This window comes from Squalius cephalus (assembly GCF_949319135.1).
Source record: "Squalius cephalus genome assembly, chromosome: 12".
NCBI lineage: Eukaryota > Metazoa > Chordata > Actinopteri > Cypriniformes > Leuciscidae > Squalius > Squalius cephalus.
This window is the reverse complement of record NC_137133.1, coordinates 15,530,428-15,551,662: the sequence shown is the minus strand read 5'-3', so window position 1 is coordinate 15,551,662 and position 21,235 is coordinate 15,530,428. Positions and strand designations below refer to the sequence as shown.

The 21,235-nt window shown below is 37.2% G+C and overlaps 1 protein-coding gene across 2 annotated transcripts in view; it reads left to right on the top strand.

Moving 5' to 3' along the window:
• ches1 (checkpoint suppressor 1) overlaps positions 1–20,485 on the top strand; it is a 37,985-nt gene extending 17,500 nt beyond the window's left edge. For both annotated transcript variants that reach the window (XM_079889272.1, XM_079889273.1), the window contains exons 2-6: positions 3,218–3,768; positions 9,589–9,737; positions 11,522–11,580; positions 14,168–14,276; positions 15,800–20,485. In XM_079889272.1, the coding sequence (XP_079745398.1) occupies positions 3,232–3,768; positions 9,589–9,737; positions 11,522–11,580; positions 14,168–14,276; positions 15,800–16,298 (1,353 nt within the window). In that variant the 5' untranslated portion in view covers positions 3,218–3,231 and the 3' untranslated portion in view covers positions 16,299–20,485. The remainder of the gene's footprint in view (positions 1–3,217; positions 3,769–9,588; positions 9,738–11,521; positions 11,581–14,167; positions 14,277–15,799) is intronic.
• The last annotated feature ends 750 nt before the right edge of the window (positions 20,486–21,235 follow it).

Below are 21,235 nucleotides of genomic sequence, written 5' to 3'. Positions count from 1 at the left end.
ACTCAAATTTGCGAGGAAAAAAGTCAGAATTGCGCAATTCTGAGAAATAAACTTGAAATTCTGAAAAATAAAGTCAGAACTGTGAGATATAAACTTGCAATTCTAAGAAATAGTCAGAATTACAAGATGTAAACTCACAATTGAAAGAGTTGTGAGATAAAAAGTCAGAATTATCTTTCAAATCTTTGACTTTGTCACAATGACTTCTGTCATAAACCATCTTATGAGTTTTGAACATTATTTTCTTTAAGAAATTCAAAATGATGAAGTGTACGTAACAAAGTTGTTACGTAATTTGGCTTATAATTCTAATACAGCCATTGAAATTCGGTTGAAACAGTTGAAGGGGAGTTTTTTTGTTTTAAACAATGTCGGTCACTGTACAATGGTTCCTTTTCACAGACTGTGATGACGCGTTTTCACAGTTATCAACATCGCAAATCTTGTAAAGTTTTTCACATTTTCATTTTTTAAAAAATTATATACATTTATAATGCTATACTTTGTGTTATATAACCTTGGCAGTAAATTACAAGTTCTAATACAATGGCAGAGGGAGTGAGAAAAATGTCATATTCTCTCTTCTGACTGCTGTAATCAGCCTCTTTATATTTTTTCCCTCTTTTGGAAAGTCGTGGAAACGCTATCATGTATTTGTTCTTTTGCTATTGGAGCAAACGGGAATACAAAAATTATATTTGTTGTCACCTCCTATTCATCGCTATAGACATTTACCCAACTATGACGACCTCCGCTTCTGAGAACCCCAAAAGTTTACACGTTTTAAATGAATAGTTTGCCCATTTATTTTTGTAACCTTCAATTTTGTTAGCATTTACTTATATACCATTTCATGCAATATATAAATAATTAATTATATATAAATATATAATATATGGAGAGATTACTATGTTTTCCATAAGTAAATGTTAATTTGTACTGCCAATCTCTGTCCTAAAGAACAGAAAGCACCTAAAGTAACAAAGTATCAAAAAGCACCTAAAGTATCAAAAAAGCACCTAAAATATCATGAAGTATTAAGAAAAAACCTAAAGTATAATATTTCAAGTCTTCTGAAGCCTTTGTGTTCAGAAGAACCAAGTCACCAAATTTAGCCATTATTCCTCTCTGTTGGACTCCTAAAAGTCCAATGTTTGTTAAAAGTAGTTTTTGTTTGTTTGTTTGTTTTTTAGTTAAAAAATGCTTCTAATTTGACTTGTGAGTTATGCTGAAGTAGCTTGTCTACTCTGTTCCTCTGTTTATATTAATATAATGTGAATTTGGAATTTGACTATTTATCATGAATAGACTGCATTTGTTGAGTGTGTCAACTCTGTCTTTTCCCTGTTTGCTGGTCTCACCTCTGAAATATGGAAGTGGTTGCCAGTTCTCACGCTGATTTTTAGTCTCATTTCTCTCTGGAGTGCATGTTTGTTTCGAGGGAAGATCTATAAGAGATTAAAGTAAACGTAACATGCATCGATTTTAGCCTCATGTATTTGTTGACCCTAAAAACTAGATTTCACTGACCATATGTTTGATCAGTGCCGAAAGCTGCAAAACTCAAATCATACAGTGAGCAAATAATAGAGAACAGATGTTTAACTTTTAATAGCACTCACCTCACAAAAGTCCCTGTATTTATGCAATACTGAGCGTGTCATTCCTCCTAGACCGCACACAAATGTCCTGGGCACAGCAGTATGCTTTAGTAAATCATAATCATGACTTAAAGTGTATCTTCGCTGATTTTTGTTTTGTTACAGTGTCAGTAGTAAATGTAAATGAACAATGTTTACTCGTTCTATGTTACCTGGAGCAAGAAATTCATGTTTATTTGTTGTGACCGCTCCATGGTTTTCATGAAAGCGACAGATTATACTTACGCATTTTTGACCATCAGATCGACAGAGGGTTATTAACAAGAGTTATTGTAAGAGTAAAAATGGAACACTATGGCAACAGCTTCAGGGAACTGACGGATCGGCAGTTTCTTTAGTTTTTCCCCTCCGTTTGGCCTAAAACATTGGGTCTCATTTACTAAGCATGCCTACGCACAAAGTTGTGCGTGAAATGTGCGTACGAACATTTTTAAGAACAAATCAGGATTTATTATTAGCATTATTCTAAATTTACGGAAAAAATATTGGAACGACTGAAACGTACACATACACAAAAAGTACTTACTCTGTATGGCCTTATAATCGCGTTAAGAAGTTATATTTCATCCTAACACGACTATAATTGCATTGAAGTATGTTGCATTAATTGTATTATATAGTCCATATTATATTCAATTATATAATAAATGTATTAAATCCAATTTAATTTCATCTTAAATACATTCCATCTTATACAGTGTAAGATATAAAGAGTAAGAAAAGATGGTTATAGCCTTCAGCTGCGAGGTTTCTCTGAATAGCGCGTACAATATAATATAATATAATGCGCATGTACAGCTGGCTAATGCGAGGTCTGTAATCTGGGTCTGTATAAGTGTTTATTGTGAGAATGGCACACTTGGCATTACTCGAGGATTGGGCGAAAGCGCGTCTGCAAACAGCTGCAAGTTTGACTAGAGTGACGAAAGGCTGTAAGGAAAGCCCTCATTTGGAAATGGTTTGGCCCTGTTTTATGCAAATGACTAAAAGTTTGCTAAAAAGTATTTCCTACTAAAGCGAGGCAGTATTTGACTCTGGCAAGTATCCATAGCCAACTGGTGGAAGTGGCCTTGGACAGCAACATGTCCAGTGCATTATGGGTGTTGAAGTTTTCCTATCTAGCTGGCAAAAGGCAAAACAAAAGCCTTTTTTCTCAGTTTTTATAGTCAGATAGCACCGATTTAACTTTTTTTCCGCCTTTATTGAAAGCCCATCTTGCCAGCGTTGAAGAACCCCTTTTAAAAAGTTGAAATTATGGCATAAATCAAAAAAAGTAATAATTTTACCATTTAATCTCAGAATTATGACTTAGTATGTCATAATTTCAAATATATATTCAACATAATTTCCAACACAAGTCATAATTGTGACATACTAAGACATAATTTCGACTTTTAAATCTCTTCTAAATCTTATGTGGTGGAAATGGACTTCCATACTAAAAGATTCAGCTTATATAAGAGTTCCAATTAAGCCTTTTCATGAATACTTGATTAAAAAAAATTTGTCATAAAAACCAGCGGTCACTTTAAAGTGTGCTTCTGGTGTCTCTGCAGGAGCCGAGGGCTGCATGGGTCCAGTGGTCATGCCCCCAGGGAAGAAGGCCGAGGGCCCCAGCAGTGGGAGCGTGGCGCGGGGTCTGAGTCAGCTCTACCAGGACACCGAGGCCGCTGACCTCTCTCTGGCCCTCTCTGCCTCCCTCAGCCGGGCCGAGGACGAGGAGCTGACCAGCCTCAGCTGGTTGCACGAGAGCACGGATCTGCTGACCAGTCTGGGCCACTCCGGCCTGCGTAGCGTCAGCCCCCTGCAGGATGCTAACGGTGGCCGCGAGCCCTCGTCCTCGCCGTCGTCCTCCCCTGAGCCCAGCGAACCGCCCTACCACCTGTCCACGGGTCCCAGTCGCAAACCTCCATACTCCTTCAGCTGCCTCATCTTCATGGCAATAGAGGACGCTCCCTCTAAGAGACTTCCTGTCAAAGACATCTACGGCTGGATACTGGAGCACTTCCCTTACTTCGCTAGCGCCCCCACTGGCTGGAAGAATTCAGTGCGCCATAATCTGTCGCTAAACAAATGCTTCAAGAAGGTGGATAAGGATCGCAGTCAGGTGAGGGCTTGTGTTTCGCTGAGCTTTACTGAGGCTTAAAGGGATGGTTCGGAGTAAAATCAACCTAGGGTCCTTTGCACCATGATATCGAGCCAAACACCCTCCAGAAGCCTTTTTTCCCTTGGTTGAACATTATTAAAGTTAGAGCTTATTTAGTGATATCAGCCGGATGGCTTAGAGCAGGCACTAATGGCTCCAAATTTGTATCTCGCAAATTACCCCATTAATAATGCCCAGAATGGTACCAAACTTCTACAGTAGTATAAATAGGTTCTGTACTCATAAAACGAGGCATTAGAAAGTTTGTAAGTACATCAGGAGTTTATTTAAATAACACTTGCCTGAGGCTCATGCTACCGCTAACATGGACACTGACGTCACTTCACTGAGTTGAGAAAAGCACGTAAAAGTCCTGACAGAAAGCGATGCATAAGGATGTAGTGTAACGACGAATTATTATTTTTTCCAAAGTGTTGACAACTTAGTGTTAACTAATAATTGTTATAAACTGGTACTACCAACAAAATATTAGTGCATTCCTGGAACTGGGCGTTGTTACACTACATGCTTACGCATCGCTTTCTGCCAGGACTTTTATGGTGTCCGGGTTAGCAGTAGCATGAGCCGTCAGGCAAGTGTTATTTAAATAAACTCCTGATGTTACAAACTTTCCAATGCCTTGTTTTATGAACAAGTTATGTAGAAGTTTGGTACCATTCTGGGCATTATTAATGGGGTAATTTACGAGATACAAATTTGGTGATTTCTCTAAATAAGCTCTAACTTTAAAAATGTTCAACCAAGGGAAAAAAGGCTTCTGGGTGGGGTGTTTGGCTCGAGGTCATGGTGCAAAGGACCCTAGGTTGATTTTACTCCAAACCATCCCTTTAAGGTGTAAAAGAGCCGGTTGTTTTTTTAGAACGCACACTTTCATCTTCCTGTTTGATTTTTCCATCAATATTTCTTCGGCCAGATATTAATTACTTTAACCAGAAGTGTGCACATGTTCTTGAACACTTTGTTTGATTCTTTACATTTATTTATTTTATCTTTGTGCTGTCTAGGAGTTATGAACATTTTTACCAATATTTTTGGAGCAGTGGTGTCCACAATAAAGAAAAAGATAAATCTTTTTAAAAATTTTCTTAAAGTTCTTAATGTACTATTTAGTATTCATGTTGGTTTCATATGGGTTTGAAAAAACCTTTATGCCAATTTTAAATTAATTATTTGAAATATGTCATGTTGTACAGTGGTCAAGTAAAAATTAATAACATTTTCATTAAACTTTTTTTTTTTCAGGTTTAAGGAAGGTTTTTTTTTTTTTTTTAAGAGATGATAATAAGAGCCAAACTACTTAATAATGCCAATAATTATACCACACTACTCAATAATGGTTTGTTAAAAAAAAAAAAAAATCATTATATTTGTATCGTCCTGACATTTTTAAATGTAACAAAGTGAACAAATTCTCATCATAGAAGTGGTGTCTTTTTAAATTGCATTTTTAATGTGTGGTTGGACAGAAAAAAAAATTGCGACATCTCATTGACCCATTATTGCAATATTAACCTTAAATCAAAGTCCACAGTGACTTTATGACAGATTAGTTTCCAGTTAGTCAACAACGGCTTATGTTTTTAAGAGATTTTATGAATGTGGGCTGTGGATATGCAAACATGTCCATAATTATAATTAAAATATAGTATGATTATAATCAAAGCGTAACTACAAACAAAATGTAATTCTTTTTGTTTAGATATGATAAAATCGCAGACTGACATCAAAGCAGATGAAAAGATTAATAACACATTTTGCACTGGCAGAGTGAGTTTGCATCGTGTGTGTGTGTGTGTGTGTGTGTGTGTGTGTGTGTGTGTGTGTGTGTGTGTGTGTGTGTGTGTGTGTGTGTGTGTGTGTGTGTGTGTGTGTGTGTGTGTGTGTGTGTGTGTGTGTGTGTGTGTGTGTGTGTGTGTGTGTGTGTGTGTGTGTGTGTGTGTGTGTGTGTGTGTGTGTGTGTGAGTGAGTGTTTGTACCTGTCCAAGTCGTCATGTTGTCTTTTGGTTCTTAACTACGGCCAAAAGAGTTCTCCTTGTATATGTATTCCCATGGCAACCAAGCTGTAGTTGACATGAAAAGCATGCAGTTTCTGTAGCAACAGCAAAACTGATTGGCTGCGTTGCTATGTGTGTGAGTAGGTCTGTATATGTGTGTGTGGGTAAAATATGGGAACATTTCAGGGAAGTGGTATGAAGAACAGTGATGTTGATGATGGTGGCTAAAGTTCAGGTTACTTGGCCAGCTGTATCACATTTCACTAAGTACAAAATAATCAAAGTAAGTCTCTGGCAGAATACCAAACTAATCTGCTGAAATTGACATGTTCATTTAACCGGTCTAATATGGACTGTGAATTAACTGAATTAAATGTGAATGCATGTGTTTCATTTAGTTTAATTTTCCACTGTGTTTGGAACAGGGAACGCAAGAGCAGTGCAGATTAGCATCTGGTTTAAGATGTGTTTTTTTTTTTTTTTTTTTTTTGCCCGTTAAATAATGGCGCAAATACCAGTAAATCGACTAGTCCTTAGTAAATCACCTTGCGTGATTCATTTAAATACTCTCCTCCCATAAATTTTGCATCTGGAAGGGAAACTCCTACAAATGCATTTGTAATAAGGTCAGCCACAAAAATAACTGTATGCACGCCCTTTCAGCACTAATTTTTCACTGCCTGTCTTTAGTAAATCCTGACAGTAGTTTTTGAATGCCAAAAGAGGGTTTACGCTGGTGCAAGCTGTTAGTAAATCTGGCCCTCTGTATAATAATTCACAGTGTGTTACTCAATAGCAGATGTTAAGGTAGATCAGTCTCAGCTTTCTTAAAGGCCTCCAAACATCCAGCCAAGACGCACAGGTTAAAGATAACAAATGTGTTCGCACTCCATTTTGTGCTTCAGTGTACTAATCAAATGCAATTTTCAGTGCACTGTGTGTGTCTGTGTCTCAAAGGGATAAAGTGCTAAAACTTTTGTAGCACTTTATTTTTTTTCCCCTACTGAAGTCCACTTATAATGTTAGTCAAGGTAACTTGAGCGAAAAGCTAATTTAGTTTTACATGACCATTTTTACCCTCTGTCTGACACTTGAAATTAAGTGGCCTGTTTTTTGCTTCTGTACCTTTAAGTCTTCTGCATGCAAATGTAATAGGTTTCCATAATACTTCTTGTTAATGTTCCCAATTATTTTAGTTGCTTAGCTGGCACACGACCCTCCAAAAACAGGCTCATGGAAACTCATTTCCACGTCTAGGTTTGTTTTAACCAAATAACGTGTGTCATAAATGCCATGTGGCTAAACACTCTGAAGCTGCTATTTTTTTTCATAACAACGCTGATTGGCTGATGGAACAAAAAAACATACACATTCCCAAACCCTTCAAGAAGCGATGGTCCATTTTATGCTTTTAAAGAGCTCTCCAAAAACATCTACTATCATATAATGAATAATTTACGATTTTCTGTTTGGTCCGAATATGTAGCAACTTTTGAATCACGGTAGAGTGAGATTTGGTGTAGTTACAGCTTCAACCAGGAGAGCCTAACTTGACTATTCTACCCAGACAAAACTTGAGCCCTTGGACTAAAATCTTTGTGCAGGCGTACTTCATATTAGTGTTCCAGTTTTCCATGATATGACCCCTTTAATATTCATGAAAATATGGGTATGCTTTATAAGCCATAAGTAGAAACCTTCTCTAAGCATAGGCAATCATGTGTCCTGGCTCTCTCACCATAGAGTCTGTGGCAGAAATCTGCTTTCCTCATTTTCCACGGTTGGGAAAGATTAACACATGGGTCTGGGCTGGTTTTAAAGCGCCATCATTGTCTCCATGTAGACTGAGAATCTCCTGCCAAACCTTTCGACCAGACAACCAGCCATCCCTCTCTTCTACTTGTTGCCTTGGAGACCAGTGAAACCACAGGTGCTTGTCTGCTCCTCCTCTATCTCCTGTAGTGAGGGGTCGTGTGGTTCTGGCAGGCAGGTGAGCTGGAGCCGTACCCGGATGCCGTGCCGGAGCTTGTGAATGATGTACGTCAGTCTGTGATGTTGTTTTGCAGGCGTGTTGATAGCTAATTGAGAGCAGATGGAAGACTGGTAGGGGAAGTTATGAATGAAGTCATGGGGAGTGTATTTGAATTACCCTGCACCCCGGGTGGAAACGGCACGCTGGGCCAATGGCTCCTTGAGCACTGTGAAAAACACAAATACACACAGAAATGTGAAATAAAGTTGCTTCCCCCAACCATTTGGCAATTGCAAGCTTGTCGGCCTGTTTAATCAAACCTTCCCCTAATTGCCGTGAGTGGTGTGTCAGTAAACACTGACAATCACTGCAATAGCGACTGTTCTGTAACTACGATAATATCAGAGCGCTTTCATCATCCCGTCTCACTTATTTTTGTGCTTAATACGAGAGCTGAGATCAAAGGCACACGGGTTGAATTTCATGGCTTGTGTGAGTTGTGTTTTTTGGTAAAGTGAAATGTGGCTCTGGAAGCCCCTGATGGAGGGCAGACAGCTTAATTAGGTGGAGAATGGCTTCTTTGATCTAAAAATATATGCCAGTGTTGCCTGTTGAGGCCGTTTTAAAGGTGCCTCTGTGTTCACTAGACAGCGAGGGTCTCGAGTGCAAGGTCTAATCCTCCACCCTGCTGTTCAGTTTCCTCAGTGCTTTGCAAATGTGTATTTATTGATCATATACAATATATTCCAATATATATACACATGTCATTACTTTGAAGAGTCGCGAGAGCATCAGGCTAATCTGAGTGTTCATTTTTTAATCACGTTTACAATTAACATGCAGTATTTGGCGTACACTTTACTCATGAAAACTTTCTCTCCACAACTTAATTTTTCTGACATGCTGCTGTAACAAACTGAGATACCGTGTCATTTCGCTTTATTTAATCGTTTGATTCATCGCAGGTTCCCTCATTTGCATTTATGCACTCCTCCAAAACAGCACTGACTGTTGACTCGCTAAAATATATTGCTTAAAATGTATATATATTTAAATGGGAGGAAAGATTTAAAATGCACTGAATGTTAGCTTGTTTACTGTGCCCTAGAGCATGATCTATTTATGTCCGTGTCATATTAACAAGAAACTATGCTTCTGACTACAGCTCAAGAGCTCCAACCACATACATTTGCGAGCTATGCCTTCGGGAAAAGCCAAATCGTTCAACTATGTCGGTAACTTCGGAACTTGCGACCGTAGTTGGAAAACGATGCTTTTGGGGAATGCACCCCTTGCTATTTCAAGTAATCTTGAATATTTTGATTAGCTGGTTCAGGTGTGTTTGATTAGAGTTGGAGCTAAACTCTCTAAGACGGTAGCCCCCAAAGAGTAGGGTTGGCTACCCCTGGTTTAAAGGTATGATTCTTTCTTGGACTCTGTAAAGTCCTAGTTTCCTATCCTGGACGAGCCCCCAATGTAAAGTACGATACTGTACAGCAGGGCTGGGCTACTTTACCCTTCGAGGTCCACTCTCTTGCAGAATTTAGTTCAACCCTGATCAAACTCACTAGTGTCCTACTGTTCCCCCCTTTTTGGGATATAGGCTTTCAACCTCGTTCCAGGTGTAACCCATCTTCTTGCCTTCCTCTTTCCCTTTTTCTTTGAGGATTTCAGGTCAGCGCTTGCCTGGTGATGTTAGATGTAGGCTTCCTGCTGTACAGTACCTTGGAATATTGTTAATCTTAATAAAGATACTGTGTAACATGAGCGTAATTTGTCTTTTTTATATTTTAGAGCATAGGAAAGGGTTCTCTCTGGTCTATTGATCCTGACTACAGACACAATCTGATCCAGGCACTTAAGAAGACTCCATATCATCCGTATTCCCCTCGGCTTCCAAAACCACCTACCTCCCCATCTGCCTCTCCACAGCAATACCACAGGTAACGCCTCAATTTCTCACTCAGTTTTTATTTTTTGCCCGTCCATTTCTTTTTCTTTTTCCTTTCTGTTCTTTTCCTCTGCAACTACCAGTTATGGCTTTTTTCCCTCTTCATTGGTTTTCTTCTAGTACTCTCATTCACACTTTCCATTTTGTGTGGCCCTAAAAATCCTAGTCCAGACTTTTCCATCTCTAAAAAAAAAAAAAAGAGCTTGGGCACAAAAACCTTGGTGTGGAATAACAAAATGTGACTGAGTGGATGTTGACTTTACCACAGTAAAAATTATTTTGATTATAAAGTAATCTTCAATTAAATCAAATCTCAAGAAAGAGAAAGGAAGAATGAAGGAAGCTCATATATATACACCTTTATTTGTTGGCCTCTCTTATGACCTTCCTGTGAAGAACACATTGATTTAGTGTCTGAGGGTTTTGGGTCAGTTCCTTCACTCGTTCCAGAACTCTTCGTCAGCAACTGGACATGGTCCTCTGGGGAATCTGTGGGATGTAAAGAAGCGGCACACGCTTGCCCTTCCTGAGTCGTTTCTTCTCCTCTGCTGTTGCTGTGACGACCAGAGCACCTCCATGGCAACATATGTATGAGACAGGTGTAATAGAAGCACAAAGCTATTTGTCTGGCAAAAGAAGAAAAAAAACATAGATAGGACAGACAGTTAGTGCTAAGAAATACATTATAGGCTTAGCAACACTAAACTCCATAGCAACAGCAAATGCTGGCTCCTATTTTCTTGCTTTTTCCTTGATTCCCCTCCTCTATTCTCTTTTGGGAAATTGGAAAAGTTACTGCGTAAGCAGTAAAAATAATAATAAAATTTTTTTTTTTTTAAATATGAGCCGTTTTAATTGGATAATGATGCATTTTCTGTAAAGCTGCTTTGAAACTATATGTATTGTGAAATGTGCTATACAAATAAATGCGAATTGAATTGTTTGGTTCTTCAACTAATGAAAAAGTTAAAGTAATATATAATATATATATTATATATTACTTTAACTTTTTCATTAGTTGAAGAACCAAACAATTCAATTCGCATTTATTTGTATAGCACATTTCACAATACATATAGTTTCAAAGCAGCTTTACAGAAAATGCATCATCCAATTAGAACGGCTCATACTCAAAGCAAATATGTTTTCACTATACCAAATCTTAATTTTATATTAATATTAGTGCTGTCAAATCGATTAATGGCATCTAATACTGAACCATGCATTTATCAGACGACCTAAAAAATCCCTGGAATGACATGTATCAATGTAAACATTTCCAAACCACTAAAAGGCTATGTTAAATTGTAATCAAAATAATATTAATGAGATTAGATAAATGTCATCTGTGAACCCCAACACACCCAACTGGCCCTACCACTTTAAAAAGTGATGCTCATGGTGTGTTTGAGGATCTGGTTTCAAGACTAAATGAGTGAGTAAGTCTAAGTGTAGGGATGATATCGACTGTTATTGAAAATAGAAGCCATTTGGATACATTGCTTTACACTTTCTATAACAAGTAATCAAATAATTGGATTTCCCAGCTTCGCCAGGATGTCTGTACTTGTTCAATTCGATTCTTTTACTACCTCTCATGTAACAGTCACTGTCTGTCACACTCAGTCTAGAGTAGTAGAATTTCCTCCCCTTTCCTTCCTTTATCGGTCTTTGATTTCAGAAGTTCATAATACAAAAGTTTTGTTTTGTTTTTGTTAGTTTATTTTTCATTATTTGATTCTATCACTGTATTTGATTGTGTTTTATATCTTCTAGTCCTCCACTATGGCCAGGAAGTCCACTCTTCAGAAAAAATGGAGGAGTGCTCTTACAAGGTAATATCCCTTTTTGGCAAAAAAAAAAAAAAAAAAAAAAAAATTATATTCTGTATCTTAAAGACTTGTTGCTTTTAGTTCATGTCTATTAGCCTTGAAACCTTTTTTTTGGCGGCCTCTCTTCCTTGTTCCACTAACATTGCATTTTCCAATGAAGCTGTTCACATCACATGACCTAAGTAGATGAGTCGCAATTTGGTGATTTTTCCCTCAAGTGACATCTCAGGTATATTACAGTTTAAAAGTTGGGGTCAGTAAGATTTTTTTTTTTTTGTCTTCAGCGTTTCTCCAGCGTTTTAAATCCTCCAGCGTTTTTGTCTTACATCTCTTACATTAGAATTTAAAAGTTATATTTTAATCTATTATTCCTGTGATGGCAAAGCTGAATTTTCAGCATCATTACTCCAGTCTTCAGTGTCACATGATCATTCAGAAATTATTCTAATATGATGATTTGCTGCTCAAGAAACATTTCTGATTTATCAATGTTGAAAACAGTTGTTGCATAATAATTTTGTGTAAACCGTAAAACCTTTTTTTTTTTTTTTTTTTTACATTTAGATTCTTTGATAACTAGAAAGTTCAAAAGAACAACATTAATTTGTAGAATAAGTAGACATTTCTAAAAAAAAAATATATATATACATGTTTTTACGGTCACTTTTATCAATTTAGTGTGTCCTTGCTGAATAAGTGTTAATTTTTTTTAAAAAAATCTAACAAAAAATCTCTTTACAGTCTACATCTTATGGGTGAACAAAACAAATATATTGGTGACTCATCCTGCACTACACAGATTTTGTCCAATCAAATGCTATCTGGAGTGAGGATGTCCCTCCTCCTAATACCACCACCATCTAGAAAATCATGTCCATGGCTGCGACATAGCCTATTAGCCATGTAAAACTATATTTTTTTTAAAGATGACAAGTCCTTTGATATGTCCCACCCAAATAAATATATTTCAAAACAGGACAAAAGTGATTTCATGCAGCCTTTAAAAGTGCCTTGCAAGAGCTCCTTGATTTTGATTTATAAAAAAAACAAAAACCTCTTTATCACACAAATAGCTGCTTTGCGCCTACAGATTACCTATGTAATGTCTTGGGAATCATTCTTTTTTTTGCCACTGATTCTCTCATTTCCCACAACTGCTCCTTCATCTCTCTCTCTCTCTCAGTCCATCTGTTTCTCTCTCTTTCACTCCTGTTGGTGTCCTAGCCGTTTAAATGTCCATTCGATTCCAATCAGGGTGCTCTCTTTCCACTCCACCGCAAGCAGCTAAATGGAAGGAAATGGATACATTATCTGTCTGTAGTGGCTGCTCTCTCCTTCTCGTCTGCTCTTGATAATGGAATAATGGAGGCAGAGCTGCCTGTGAAAAGAGTCTGAGCAAGGCTATTGGCGTTTGACTGATGTGAATGTCTTGATGGCTGTCTACATAAAAGCAAAGAGCTCAGTGTGTGTGTGTGTGTATGTGTGTCAAGTGGTCGACTGGACAGCCTTAGCTCAAGGCCGCTTCACTTAAGCTTGCTATAGCCAATGTCATAGTTCTTACAGTTTGTGAGTGGCTGGACACCTGTGAAGGCTGTCTAGTGTCCATTTGGCATGTCTCTTAAAGCAATAGTTCACCCAAAAATTAAACTTCTGTCATCATTTACTCGCCCTCAGGGGATTAACTGGGGAATCACTTTCCATGTGTTTGCCTGCTGCAAAACTGGTAGCGTCAACACTATTATTGACCTTTCATCAAATCAGTTGAGCAAACATTGCATCACCTAATTAATATTGATGGTGATATGGTTTATAATGTGTTCCTCCCAGTTTTCAGACTGTTCTATTGTCCAGCTCGCTCTCTTTGTGTTCCAAACCTAAATTACTTTCTTCCATGAGATGTTTAGCACAATGTTCATGCTGCTCTTTTCCATGCAATAAATAAATACATAATAATAATTCATACAACTCATACACTACACCTCAACTCTTCTGAAGCCATACGATAGCTTTGTTTGAGGAACACATGATAGGATAGGATGATTTCATTTTGGGTGAACTTTTCTTGTCTGTTGGACAAGATTTCTCTGGGTGATGTTCTTCAGAAGTTTTAGGGCAGTGGTTCTCAACCAATCATTTAAAAATTATTTAAAATAGGCAAAAAAATCAAGAGGTAACTGACATAATATTTCTCATTTTATTTAGTTTTTATTTTGTTCTGTTTAGGAACCAAGTTGGAAGGGTCAAGGTTTTTATTGAAAATTCCCTAATTTATCCAGGAATATCCAAAACCTGGATAAATGAGAGAATTTTAAAATGTGATTTCTAGACTTCTTGAAAAAGATAAATATATTAGGATAAAGATATTAATAAGTCATGGCAATTTATACATGGAATATAATTTTTTTTAGTTATCTCAAGCTTTAAAATATTTAATTAGGTAGAAAAAATGAGAAAAAATAACTCCTCCACGAACTACTGGAAATTTGGGTTCTTGTATCTTCTGTAATCACAGCAGTGTAGTCCAGTCCAATATTTGTTATATGTGTTTTATGACATGAGTTGTAATTTGTTTTTTTGTTTTTTTTGTCAGTTCCACAGAGAGTGATACAGCATAGCTCACGTGTTGCCGCTCAGGGGCTCTTTCCAGTTATCAGACCCCTCCCTTTGAGTCCTGTGAGCAAGAGGACCACCGCTGTGAGGTTAGTTTCCTTCTTGGTGTTAAATAAAAATAGTTTTCTAAAGTGCTATTATGCTATTTTAAAGGTTCGTGATTATGTTTTGGAGGTCTCCAACAATGTTCACATGCATTCAAGGTCAAAAACACTTTAATTTTCTTATAATATACAAACATATCACCTAATTTCTCAAAAGATTCTGAAAACGGTTCTTTCGTAGAGTCAGTCTCTCTAAACTCCTCCTTTCTGAGAGCCTACTCCGCTCTAATTGGTCAGACGGCCCAGTCTGTTGTGACTTATTTTACCACTTGCAGCGCGTGTCAGGAACCAAACGCCCATTATCATATCTGGATTTCAGCTCTGAAGTCTTACTCGTTACACGGTGATACGAACAGTAACGATGGCGTTGGTTTTACCCTATCAATTCAAGTCCTCATTCTTTGGAAGTGAAAACTGGGTCTTCTCGACATGTCGACAACATGAACCAAACACTTCCAGGCCTCAGCTACTTCTGCAGTGTTTGAGGGTCAAAGTAGACATCATTCACGGGCAGCCAATGAAGGCCATAGGCTGGCATTATGCAAATTTATTACGTTGGTATGTAACAGGAAGTGAGACTGAAATTGCTGATGACTCGTTTAGCTGTTCAAAATCAATACTTTCTTTTGGGACACAATAACTTTATTTGTCGTGAATTGTGATCTTTAAAACAGACCTTTTACTTTGACAGTCAGCTATATTACACACTACATGAAACATGAAACAAATACTATAGTAGTATTTAAATACCACAATAACACTGTTCTCAACTCGAAAATTAGGCACTGAAATATGCCAGACTCTCTTGGCAAAAATACATTTTGACTTATATCATTGTCTTCTTGTTTTGAGCATACACCTTATTGAATTTTGTTAGATATATGCTTAAAACAAAACAAACTATTTGACGATGTAAAATAACATCATAAACATAAAGATATCATTTGCATGTTTATTTTCCGTATTTTAGATTACATCTCTCATCATCTAATGCTCACTTAAAATGAATCTGTAAAAACACTAAAACTAATAACACTAAATGTAATCTTTAGCAAATCTCAAAATGGAACCTACCTTCATACCTAAATTCACTTTATTGATTTTAATTATTAACATTTAATTTTTAATTTATTTCGAATTTTTATTTCAGCCATTTATTGGTTATCAGCCATAACACAACAACATGTGTATACCTTGAATTGATACTTTGCAGTCACGTGATATCTGGCGGGCAACAAACACGGTTAGTGCATCCAATCGCACAACAACTATCTGGCATGTCGTGTACACCTCAAAGCACCAACTTTTGTATATTAAAACTGGCAAAGTCCTGGCAAGATCCTTGATTAGTTTACTGGTTTTCGTTGCTAGAGAATGACGTTCTTGCCCGCCAGCCAGTACAACTGACGTCACGTGCAAAGTATCAATACACAAGTCATTTTGGTAATAGCGTCTGCGTAACTGTAGTATATTTAATGATGATTCCCTCTCTCTGTCCGTCTTAACAGATCAGCCCTGGGCGACTATCTGACACGGGGTAAAAACAGTCTGTGCAGTGACTCTCCTCCCCCCAGCGATGACCAACAGGAGGACCACACGTACAGCAGCTCCCAGTCCCCGACCACAAAGGGGGACATTTCTTCCCCCCTCTCCTCCTGCTCCACTCAGGGTTCCCTCTCTGCCCACAGCCACGGTCAGGAGGTGACGGTCACTGAGGTCAAGGAGGAGCAAAAAGACTTCCCGCTGGACGCTTCGCCACCTCCTTCCCAGCTGCTCCAGCGCAGAAGACTGCTGTGGACCAAAGGCCACCTACGGACCCCTGGTGACACACTTCCCCTGAAGAAGAGGAGGGCGGGAAATCTCCTGGTAAAAGAGGAGGAAGATGAGGAGATGAAGGAGGCGGCGGGGTCGTTGCTTCACCTGGCTGGGGTGCGCACCGGTTTGAATAAAAACGCTCAGCGTGCGTGTAAAGTTCAGAAGGAGCTGAAAGAGGAAGCCAGCGATTAGCAATGAACGAAAATCCCGTTAACACAGATCTAAATACTTCTGTTCCAGGATATCAGGTGAATTCTAGTCAGTTGTTGCAATATCAATAAAATCACTGTTGTCCCTTGTTAAATTTGATTTCCCGGGTGAAAGACTGCTCATGTCCATGTTGTTTTGTGTGTGTGTATGCGAGCGTGTGTGTGCGAAGAGGGAAAAAAAGCCATAGTAAAATTTGGGTCATTTGAGTGAAAAATGTTTGTTTTTGAATTCATCAAGCCTACAGAACAATTTAAAAGAATTAATTATGTTGTAGCAATCCTTCTAGCTCACATCAGAAAGCTGAACGGAGAGATTTTCTATGCTGCTCTCAAGTGTGCCAAAGATGATACCTGTTGATGAAAGTGCAGCTAATCCATGCACACTTAGCAAGACCAGTTAAGGTTTCAAAAAGTAGTGATACTGACCTATATGACAACAACCATCAGATGAATATCTGGGTCAATGACATGATAGTCATTTTTCTTGGTCCACATCGATTGATTAATTAAAAATACATAAATGCAATTCATGACTTTTTTCTGAATTCATTTTGAAAGTGCAAGTCAAATGTGTCAAGTAATGCGTTACAATATTAGTAAAAAGTTACTTAGTTACTTTTAATGAAAAGTAATGCATTACATTACTTTTGGACTACTTTTTCTCACCTGGGCTTCCTTGTTTGTTTTTTAATAACAAAATAAAACCAAAAGTTATATTTTTGGCAAATGTAAAGGCCCTTTCCAACCAGAAGTGAAATGAATAAGCCTCAGGCTGAAGGAAATGCAAAGTAACTTGCATTACTTACCGTATTTGAAAAAGTAAGACTTAAAAGTAATCTGATTACGTATCTCGCGTTACTTGTAATGCTTTACTCCCAACACTGGAAATTAGTACAGCATTATCTTTTATTTTTTATTATTGTTTCTTAGAAATATGAAAAATTTGAAAAAAATATTTAAATTAATAGTAGTATAATTTAAAATATTTTGACAAAACTGCTCAATAATATCTGAAAAACTTTTGTTGGGAAAAATCTAAGTCATGTGGTGCAATAAAAAAAAAAAACTATCAAAGCGAAGACCTGCAGACTTGTGACTTTGAGTCAAGGTCAGTTAAAAATTAATAATTAGGAATGCTTTTTATTTTGAAAAATGTATTTAATTTCTTAATAATGAATAACGTGCATTTTCATGTACCCAAGGTGTAAGGAAATATATTATTCTTTTTTATTAATGTTAAATTGATGGTTACACCATATGACATTTTAATGTCATTACATTTATTTTTCTTGAAAGTAGTGTACATACACATGTACATTTCTCCTTAGCATGTTTTAAACTAGATTTTTTACAGTTCTTTATGGTGGACACTCTTATATGTCATTGACCCATTTATTTATTAAGCAACAAGTGTTTTGTAATGGCCTGTGTCCAATGGATATCAAACGTAAAGGTCAAATGCAATATGCCAATTCTCTCTTAGATGTCTGGTTTTCAAAACATTTCTGGTGTTAGTTCTTATTTGAAGCACACTAAAATTAATCTTTTTATGAAGCAATGTGTCAGAAATGCCTATTATGTTGCCAAAATGTTGGTATTTTTTTAAATTTCTTTTTTTCCCATCACAATCCAAGCAATTTGTCCTATCAGGATAACACTGTAAAAAAAATACTCCCTTTTTCCACAAAAGGCAGTTTTTGCCTGTTTTTCAGTTATATTGCATGGGTGCTTGTACATAAGAAGTATTTTCTTTTCTAAACGAAAGATCATGTAAGATAGATATTTAGCATGAGGCATGGCTTATTTTCTTACGAGAAAACAGAGAGGTGTCTCTAAAAGCGTAGGTTTCTTTCTTTACAATTTTTTTTTTTTTTATCGTATCTCTCTTCTGCGGCAGACAACTCTTCCAAAGGAAGGGACTTCGTGAAAACCCATTAATGAACAGATCTGCCTTGTATTGAATATCAGGTGAAACTGATTTTGCCTTTTTCGTGGTCCTCAGTTTGGTGGTCCTTTTTCAATTCATTGATGTAAGTGTTCAAATGTTGTTAATAATCAGTGTTGGATGACCTATCACTCTGTACACCCTTTAAGGTTGTGCTTGGATGTCTGTTCTGTTCTTTTGTAAAGGTTCAATACTTCGTTAAAGTAATTTGCATTGTGCAACCTGCAGCGTTGATATCATAAATTGTACTGAAATAGTTTGACAAGGAATTAGAAGTGGCTTTAGGATAGTCCCTTATTAGCGCGATACTTCGCAATCGACCATGGCTTGTCTGTTTTCTTAATATTTTGTTTTAAATTACCCATCTCTCATGAACTTGAACTCCATCTGTGAAACTGAATGTCCTGTGGTGGTGGATGAGCCAGGCTCATCATCTGTCAGCGTCATACACATGGTGCGTTCAATGTCGGAAAGATCGTAATTATGAGTTGAACACATGATTGAACTCCACAATGTCGTAAATATGAGTGGGAAGCTCTGGATTTTCTTTAATGCTGCCTTTACGTGCTATCCGAATTATCAGTTTCCTAGTTTAAAATTGGACATGATCGCCCTCTCAAGTCGTATTTACCACTGGGAAGTTTGGAGATAATTTGGATACCCAAGTTCCCGAGATGGGTGGGCCATAAACTTTAAACATGGCGGAGGGGAGAACGATGCTGTTGACTGCTATTCATTATTAGTTTTTTCCACAACATCGCCATGTTGTTAAAGTTGACATATTTACATATGAATAATCATTTGAAGCATATTGTTTGTATTATACACAGTGTAAATAGCCTGTATTTGAACGAAATTCCAGAATCGTAGGCAAACTGACTATAGATAGCATGGTAATTGTTTATATGGTTGTCAATGATTGGGATGCTACATAAAATTTTGGCTTTAATAAGATTTTCCCAATTATTAGGAAGGATTAACCTGATGGTGTCCTCCATGGTTCCTGTTCTTTCCGACAACAAAGCACTTGAATTCGACGATCACGACTTAAGAAGTGGGAAGTAGGACATTTCCGATAGCACGTGAAGGAAGCATATGCCCCGATCTTTACGAGTTGGGGGCGTGTCAGTGAAAAACGTGGCGGAATACCACAATACTCAGGTATTTTTCAGTGACATTGTCAGGCTTATTTATTTACAACAAAATAAGCTAACCGCCTGCACAAAATATGATAGCATTGTAATATAACATGTAACACAGTGCACAGTAGCTTTATAAATCAATTAAAACATAAAAAATCAAAACGCAACTGATGCACAATCTTTCATTTTAGGCGTAGAGTTTAAAAACCTTGCTGTAGTTAATTAAGAGGTCACCGCCATAGTGCTCCGACGAAAGTGACTTGAACGCACCTGACGTTGTAAACTCGTAAATACGAACTTCCCAGGAGGACTTGAACGCACCACAGCATCTTTCGCGATGTTTACACTCCACTTCCGCTTTATGTATGGAACGCTTTCTGAATGTTATGCGTCCACCGGGGGAGCGGAGCACAGATATACCGTTTTCAGTCCTTTGAAATACTCCAGCACGATATATCAGCACTTTTTAAAATAGTAAAATAGGACTATTTGTCTTCGGCAGGGGGTCTAGTGGTGGAGCGGCACTGTAAGGGTGAGTACAGTGTAAAATAAGAAACGTACGGCGAAATGGCCCTACTTTATTTGATTTGCATATATAGGCAATAAGCTGCTGCTACGGTTTTGCTTTAAATTTATGCCAGTCCCATAATATTAAATTTGTGTGTGTGTACCAATAAATAAATAACACGATTTGTTTTTAACTGATTTAATAGCTAAGATTCATACAAATCCATGTAAGACAAAAGAGGGAAACAAATATGCATGAATTATTTATTGGAAAACTCTCACTGCCTCTGAAATTATATGTGAAATAATATAAGGGTTTTTGTCAATGTTGTTGATGTTGTTTGTTTTTGCCAAATATGTTTTAGCCCTTGTACTTACATAAGTCACTAGTGGTCTGATTATGATTTTAGAGCACAATGGAATCATGATGAATATGTATTCAACCAGGTCTATTTTCAATACACTCAGATGCCAGATGCTGTACGAGTATAAAGCTGTCTATTTCCTTGGTGTGCAATCATATTGCCAAAGAACAATATCAAACTATTTCATTAATACATGTAAATAATCACATTGTCTATATGACAATAAATGTCACATCATGTTGTTACTTTTCCACATATTTCTCCTGAAACTAAAAATAATGTTTATGTAATGTATTGTCTTCCAGTTGCAATAATAAAAATATCAGAGTTTTAAATGAATATTTGGTTTTATTTATTTGGTTTTAGAGGCTTAGTCTAACTTTTATCAGAATTTGAGTTCCCTTCAAAGTTATATAGAATAGTTTAAGGTTTATATTATATGATAAATTATTTTATGTATCACCACCTCTGTAAAGAAACCATTGCATTGTTGCCCTCACTTTGTCCCGTACATTATGGGGACCAAATGTCCCCGCAAAGATAGTAATACCAGTCATGTTTAGGTGGGGTTATGGGATAGAATATACAGTTACAGTATAAAAATCATTATGTCCGAGAGTCCCCATAAAACATTGAAACAACGCGTGTGTGTGTGTCTTCTTGTATATGTTCTTGTATATATGGTTTATGTGGACAGAAATCTGTCTAATGACAGGTACAGTATTGCAACATAAACATGTGTTATGCATGGCCAAATGGCTTAAAAACATATTAAACAATGTTGTTGTTTTTTTTAAATTTTTTATTTTTTATTGGGTGGGTAGGTTTAGGGCTAGGGTTAGTGTAAGGGGATACAGTTTGTACAGTATAAAAATCATTTTGTCTATGGAGAATCCCCATAAACCACAAATGCCAGTTTGTGTAAGTGAGTGATTTTTGGGATTACCTGCAGTCTTGACTG